General features: G+C 39.3%; 1 protein-coding gene across 3 annotated transcripts in view; it reads left to right on the top strand.

The window, feature by feature from the left end:
- Positions 1–686: 686 nt before the first annotated feature.
- The window catches only part of sh3d21 (SH3 domain containing 21), a 31,546-nt gene continuing 24,197 nt past the window's right edge, over positions 687–8,035 (top strand). For all 3 annotated transcript variants that reach the window (XM_062062392.1, XM_062062393.1, XM_062062391.1), the window contains exons 1-3: positions 687–838; positions 1,063–1,220; positions 6,212–6,269. In XM_062062392.1, the coding sequence (XP_061918376.1) occupies positions 835–838; positions 1,063–1,220; positions 6,212–6,269 (220 nt within the window). In that variant the 5' untranslated portion in view covers positions 687–834. The remainder of the gene's footprint in view (positions 839–1,062; positions 1,221–6,211; positions 6,270–8,035) is intronic.

The raw sequence follows: 8,035 nt of genomic DNA, 5'->3' as shown, positions 1-8,035 counted from the left end.
ATTTATTAAATGTGGTTCTTACAAAAAATATATCTTATAAAATATAAAAGTTAAAATGTCTCTTAAAGCTCTGCCCCTTTAATTAGTGCATACTAAATAATTTGACTTTAGCCTACTACTACAAGCATATTATTTACCAGCAACATAAAGTGAAACAGAGGCACAGGTGTCCTGCCACAGTCAGTAACAAATAAACAGAAAACAGTAGTGGTCAAATACAAATAAGGCAACAAGAGAAGTATCCTACACTTCTCTTTTGTAAAGTAAATCTTAACAGCTAATATGGAAATCTACATCAACTATGATTTGCCTGAGAAGCTGGACAGGACAAAAAAAAATTATTTTAATTTTTTGTATTTGTGGCGGACGTAATTCTTTCGTGGCGGGCCGCCACAAATAAATGAATGTGTGGGAAACACTGATGTTAAACACAAAAGGAATTTGACCTGGTAGACTGTGCTCTCTTTGTTCAATTCAAGAAACAGAGACAAATGCAACAAGTACGAGAGAGCAGTGTACCGAGGCGGCCGTAAATGGCTAACAATGCCTCTTCTACATGAGCAAAGTAAACATTAAGGAGGCTACTTAGCTGTACTATTATAAACCTGCCTTACCTGTTTGTAACCTCCTTCCTTCCCTTCCTATCTCACTCTCTCTTGTGACCCACCCTCTTTCTTCCTCGCTGTGTTGACTTGCAATGACAAGCCTGAGGAAATGCTGCTGAATGTTAATGTTTGACGAGAAGGAAGACGATACTGGCAGCTACTGCTTCGGATTTTTGTTATAAAAAGGGTCGAGAGGTTCACACAGCTGAGAAATAAAGAATCGGACACGATGGGTGAGTTTGCCTAATATATTTTTGAGAGACTAATAAAAAAGATATTCTTTCAGCGTGCTAGGAATCGTAGGGAGTAACTGCTAAGTAAATACAACAGGAAGATCTGGGTTCTAACTAGCCTTTCAACAATCACTATCTCATTGTATTCCACTTTAAAGACAACAGGACAATATCTTCCAGTTATTTTCTAATCTAATCAGAGAATCAAATGTTCTTCCCCATAGAGGTGCTGGTGCTGTTTGACTTCCAGGGCACCGTGGAAGACGAGCTCACGGTGCAGACGGGCGATGTGTTGAAAAACGTCACCCACGCCAGCGAGGAAGGCTGGCTGGAGGGCGAGCTGAGTGGAAAGCGTGGCATCTTTCCAGCCAGCTTCGTCAAGGTGTGTAAGCAGCAGCAGTTAGGGTTAGCGATGGGAATTGATAAGATTTTTTCGGTTATATATTCTGAAGTATTCTTCGGTGGAATTGAACAAAATAAAAACATCGTATTTTTCGGACTAAGGCACACTTAAAATCCTTTAATTTTCTCAAAAATCGAGAGAGCGCCTTATAAACCGGTGCGCCTAATGTACGGAATAGTTCGGGTTGTACCTACCGACCTCGAAGCAATTTTATTTGGTACATGGTGACCCGTAGATGGTAGTCACACATAATTGATTGATTGATTGAAACTTTTATTAGTAGATTGCACAGTACAGTACCGTATTTTTCGGAGTATAAGTCGCACCGGAGTATAAGTCGCACCGGCCAAAAATGCATAATAAAGAAGGAAAAAAACATATATAAGTCGCACTGGAGTATAAATCGCCTTTTTGGGGGAAATTTATTTGATAAAAGCCAACAGCAAGAATAGACATTTGAAAGGCAATTTAAAATGTCTAAAGAATAGTGAACAACAGGCTGAATAAGTGTACGTTCTATGAGGCATAAATAACCAACTGAGAAGGTGCCTGGTATGTTAACGTAACATATTATGGTAAGAGTCATTCAAATAACTATAACATATAGAACATGCTATACGTTTACCAAACAATCTGTCACTCCTAATCGCTAAATCCCATGAAATCTTATACGTCTAGTCTCTTACGTGAATGAGCTAAATAATATTATTTGATATTTTACGCTAATGTGTTAATAATTTCACACATAAGTTGCTCCTGAGTATAAGTCGCACCCCCGGCCAAACTATGAAAAAAACTGTGACTTATAGTCCGAAAAATACGGTACATATTCCGTACAATTGACCACTAAATGACAACACCCGAATAAGTTTTTCAACTTGTTTAAGTCGGTGTCCACTTTAATCAATTCATGGTAAGAGATACATGTAGACTGCAATATGACGCCTGTAAACAACACCAAAACAATGTTCAATTAAAAATAAGGAACATTACACACAGCACTCAACAATCAGTCAAAATGTTTTAGTACGACTTTGAAGCCGCACCGCTTGACAGATTGTCGGCCCATTACGGCTACCGCAGTCAGACATACACATATTATTATGGTGTGCGTGTATAAGGACCGCAAAATGGCACCCATTAGCAGACATAATCTAGCATTTCGTTTCACAATATATGCAAATCAACTTTTCTTACCTTCTGGTACCTGCTGATGTGTATTTGAGATTTGTATAAGTCCTGAAAATTTGTGCATGTCCGCCACTGTAGTCCGTGGCGATGCCGTAGTCGATAAGCTTTTTCTTTTTCTCTATCTTCTTGTTAAGGGACATTCATCCTGCGCTGTTGCCATTTCTAATATAAAGTAGTGTAAAGTTCTAACTAGGGCTGGGCGATATATGGAATATACTCGATATATCGCGGGTTTGTTTCTGTGCGATATAGAAAATGACTATATCGTGATATACGAGTATACTTTCTCACACAGTTGCTTTTAGCTGCGGGTATTACACTTAAAGCGTTTCTCAATCTTTCTTGTCTCTCTTTCTCACAGAGAGATAAAACAAGCGCACCTTCTTACATACGTCACATACTGTCGCACGTTGTCAGGTACAAACACCAAAGAATATATTAAACGAGACAAGAAGCAAGGAATCAAGCAGAGACAGAGTTCAATTTAGCTCATGTGGAGAAACGTTTGGGGCTGCACGCTCAGTTACAGTATCCCACCACGCTCTGAGGGGCAGTCCCACGCGCTCCTCTATTTATTTGGGAGTTCCCTAGTTAACATCACTAAGGCTGCTTCCAAAGGGAGTGGTGACACATATTATGCAAGCAGCCCCAGTATCACAATACATGATTACACAGAATGCAAATGTGCTTGAGCGCGAGATTTCGCCCTGGCTCTGCTTTGTATGCGTGTTGTCGTCTTATCTTTGTTGAGGTACTTGAAGTCCGTAGCGGGCTGGAAGACAGAAACTGCTGCTGCGAGACAACTTGCAGTGGAGGATAAGTTGTGTGCCTTTGCACAGATAGAACAGAACAACTTGACCACAATAGATAACTATAGCAACGGCCTTTAAGCATAAGAGTTGTGTGATAACTTGTACATAATTATTCTAACACACGTGCAACGTCACACGCCCTCGCGGAGCAGAGAGGTAGCGGCATAGGTAACGTTAGCTGTGGTGCTAGCGGAGTGGTAATACGAGAGAAAGAAGGTGCCAATCTGGTGACAAATGAAGGAAGAAGATATAATTCCCAAGAAAAACAGCACGGGGTCCATCGTCTGGCGATGGTTTGGCTTCAAGCGGGAAGATGTTGAACAGACAACCGTAATATGTCAAGTATGCGGCAAAAGCGTAAAAAAGTAGCACCACTGCTTATGTGTAGCATCATTTGAAAAGTCACCCGCTAGAGAATGGAGAGTGCTAGAAACTCTGCATGTCAACATCTCCGGCCGGTGCCACACCCACAAAATGCCGAAGCAACCATTTCAAGATCAACACCGTATGAAAAAAATAGTCAACAACAGAAGGAGATAACGTCCGCAGGAACCTACCACATAGTGAAGGACATACACTATATGATTTACTATTATGCAGCTCATTTTTATTTGACACTTATTGAAATATCTTTTGTGACATCATGCACAAAAGTGCACTTTATTTGTTTTAAACTATTGTAGTGGCGTTCTGTACAAAAAGTGCACTTTAATTTAGTGTTGTTTTGATATGTCATCTTAGTGACATCATGCACAAAAGTGCACTAAGAGCTTGTTTTAAAATGTCTCTGACAATCTTGCACTTTCTGTTTGGAAATGACATGAATGTTTGTGCCACTGCTTAATAACTGTTTCATAAATACACTTTTGCTCAATTGACTTAGTTGTGGTTTCCCTCTCTGCATGAAAGTTTAAAAGTAGCATATATTAATGCAGTATGAAGAAGAATGTTTTAATGTAGACACATAGAATCATCATACTGCTGTGATTATATGCATCAAGTGTTCATTCAAAGCTAAGGCAAAATATCCACATATATATCGTGTATCGTGACATGGCCTAAAAATATTGAGATATTAATAAAAGGCCATATCGCCCAGCCCTACTTACATCTCATTCCGGCAGCAGTACCACTAACACTTCATCTAAGTACAAGAGGTACTAACGATCATGTTTGCACTATTATTTGTTCAATTGAAATGAATCCCTTTTCATTTAGTTGAGCATGCCGAGAGACAGATTCTGACTCGCTATAAGGCGGGCAAGTACTCGCTTGGGTTCACGTCTGCTGCTAGAAGAATGTCACTTAGCAGTGACTAAGTTTGTTGTCAAAGACTTAGACCCATTTGCCACAGTATACGCTTTTCTAGCAGGTGACTTTTCAAATGATGCTACAAATTAGCAGTGGTGCTACTTTTTGTAGCAACGCTTTTGCCGCATACTTGACATATTACGGTTGTCTGTTCAACATCTTCCCGCTTGAAGCCAAACCACCGCCAGACGATGGACCCTGTGCTGTTTTTCTTGGGAATTCATTTTTCTTCCTCCATTTGTTACCGAATTGGCACCTTCTCTCTCTCGTATTACCACTCGCACCGCTCCACCCGCCACAGCTAACTTTACCCATGCCGCTACCTCTCCGCTCCGCGAGGGCGTATGACGTAGCACGCGCGACAGTATGTGACGTATGTAAGAAGGAGAGACAAGAAAGAGTAAGAAAAGCCTGTAGTGTAATGCCCGCAGCTAAAAAAAACTGCGTGAGAACGTATACTCCAATATCACGATATAGTCATTTTCTACATCGCACAGAGACAAACCCGCGATATATCGAGTATATTCAGTGTTTCCCACACATTCATTTATTTGTGGCGGCCCGCCATGAAAGAATTACTTCCGCCACAAATAAAAAATAAATAAAAAAAATGTTTGTTTTTTTGGGTTTTTTTGTCCTGTCCAGCTTCTCAGGCAAATCATATAGTAGATGTAGATGCCCATATAGGCTGTTTAGATTTACTTTACAAAAGAGAAGTGTAGGATACTTCTCTTGTTGCCTTATTTGTATTTGACCACTACTGTTTTCTGTTTATTTGTTACTGACTGTGGCAGGACACCTCTGCCTCTGTTTCACTTTATGTTGCTGGTAAATAATATGGTTGTAGTAGTAGGCTAAAGTTAAATTATTTAGTATGCACTAATTAAAGGGGCAGAGCTTTAAGAGACATTTTAGCTTTTATATTTTATAAGATATATTTTTTGTAAGAACCACAATTAATAAATATATTTCAGTGAATAACTTATTGTTCAAATCTGTATATAAATATGTACATAAAGTGTTGTAATTATATTGTAAAATGGATGGATGGATGGACGTTTAAAACAAAACTGTTATTATTAATTAGTAAGTATACATTTTTTGAGCCTTTTTTACAGAAAATCATATCATTGTAGTAAATTATGCAAATTACTCGATGATGTCATGGTGACCACGCCCATAGCCACGCCCCCACCACCACAGGTATCTTGGCAGTTTATGGGTAACACTGATATTCCATATATCGCCCAGCCCTACTTACTACATAAAGATGAGGTGTTAGTGGTACGCTGCTGGAATGAGATCGGAGTGTTTTGAAAACGGCACATTTGTTTATAGATGTTATACGCTGTGTGTTCGAATGTTTCAGCCTATTGTTCCTACGTTCTCCACTTGATGAAATAACCTTGCAAAAATTACAAGTAGCGCTGTTGCAATCTTTTCATGTAAAATACCGCCAAACTTTGGACTGTTTCCACGAGCTGGGGGGCACGTTGCATAATCACGCAAGAATGGAAAGAGTTGTTGGGAAAATTGGCAAGCGATTCAAAAAAATTGATACACTGGGAACTGGTCCTGAACAAGAACCAGTTCCCTCTACTGCGTTCTATTTTTGTCTGCAGTCGTGTTCATCTACTTGTGCTTTTGCCTTTGCAGGAGGTGCCAGTTTCTTTGAGAGGGAACAGCAAGAGGGTACCGCGGAGCGTTCGATCAAGTACATGTTTATACATTCTCTACATTTCTTCTTTTCACTCTATCCATCTAGTGCTGTTGTGGTCGGTGTATACCAGACCTGGGCAAAATACGGCCTGCGGGCCACATGCGGACCATTAAGATTTTCAATCCGGCCCGCCGGGGGGTCGACATAATTTTTTTAGACCTTTAACATAAAAACTGTAGCCGCCATTATGATGTGCAGTACTGTTTTCAAATAAGGTAGTTAGGGATGATGTTCGAAATCGGTTCTCCCGGTTGTTCGATAAGAAAAGAATCGATTCCATGGACTCGAATGCCTTTTTGAGAACCGGTTCCCGTTATCGAGGCCACTATAGTAAAGAAAAAGAGTTGGTTCTTTATTCGAATCCCTGGGAACGAATCCCTTCCCACGTACAGGAAATGCCCTGTGGGACCTGCAATGTTATGCCCATTTGATTGTAGACTCTTACTGACACCTTGTGGCGATATGAAAATACTACGCGTCATTAGTTTGGGCACTTCCGGGTGGAGACAATTGAGAAGTAGACAAGTTGTGTTAGCTGTTACAAGCCTTGGAAAAGATAAGTCTGTAAGTAAACTGTTGAACTTGTTTATGTAACTCAATATTAAGGTGGAAAGTGTTTAAGTTTGATACTAAGATGTTTATTGAAAAACGATTTTTGTACACTGTTTCAATGGATGTTTTGAGGACTTAAAATGGCTGCCAGTCGTATATTTCCACCATCGAAATAGTTTCACACTCAGAAGTATTTGTTTGATGTTAGTACTGTATATTTGTGTGAAGCTAATATTTACATATTGTGTATTACATTTCAGTATGTTAATTGAATCACATAGCTTATACATTTGTCATTGTATGTATTTCATATTAAAAAAGAAATAATAACAGTCCAGTGCAAGACAAAAGTAAAGACAGGAAAAGACAGCAAGATCAACAACAATAAAGAGCCTAAATGGATTAATCTGCTTTGGATTGTCTGCCAAGCTGTATAAGCTCAACACGTATAGTGAGGGCAGAACAGGCAATATGCAATTATTGCCAGGTTTCGCTCTCATGTAAGGGGGGAAAGAATTGTTGATTGATGACTGTGGTGTTCTTAGTGTCATAGTGTGTGTAGTTAGTGTGTTCCAATAGCAGCAGAAGTGCACTTTTTGGAGAGCTGTATTATTTTCAGTTTTGTGCCCAAGGGACTGATTTTATTTAACACTATATTATTATTTATACACCCATAGTGATCACAGAGACAGGTTGTTTTTGTCTTACTGTATATATTTGTTTTTCTGAAAAATCCCACTTAATATACTTTGGGTAACAACAGTCAATTTTTTTTTCTTTTTTTTTTTTTTTCTTATAAAATAAAAGTGAGCTTTTGTTAAACCAAATATTGTGTTTTTTTCCATATACAACAACCTATCTGGATTCGATAAGAGAATCGATAAGGAATCGGTTCGATAAGAGGATTCGATAATAGGCTCGAACTCGATCATTTCTTATCAAACATCATCCCTAAAGGTAGTTGATACCTAAGAGTTGTATCCATTCATCAATTTTCTACCGTTTGTCCCTTTCGGGGTCGCAGGGGGTGTTGGAGCGTATCTCAGCTGCATTCGGGCGGAAGGTGGGGTACACGCTGGACAAGTCGCCACCTCATCGTTTATTTAGGCTTTATTTAGTTTGTTGGATGGGCTGTGATTTAAAGTTTAATTACACTGAGATTAAGTCTAAATTCATTGTGTTCTTCATGGTGCTGCACCAATTTTTTC

This window comes from Entelurus aequoreus, linkage group LG11, assembly GCF_033978785.1.
Source record: "Entelurus aequoreus isolate RoL-2023_Sb linkage group LG11, RoL_Eaeq_v1.1, whole genome shotgun sequence".
Taxonomy (NCBI): domain Eukaryota; kingdom Metazoa; phylum Chordata; class Actinopteri; order Syngnathiformes; family Syngnathidae; genus Entelurus; species Entelurus aequoreus.
Note: the sequence above shows the minus strand (reverse complement) of the source record. Positions and strands in the feature narration are given on the sequence as shown.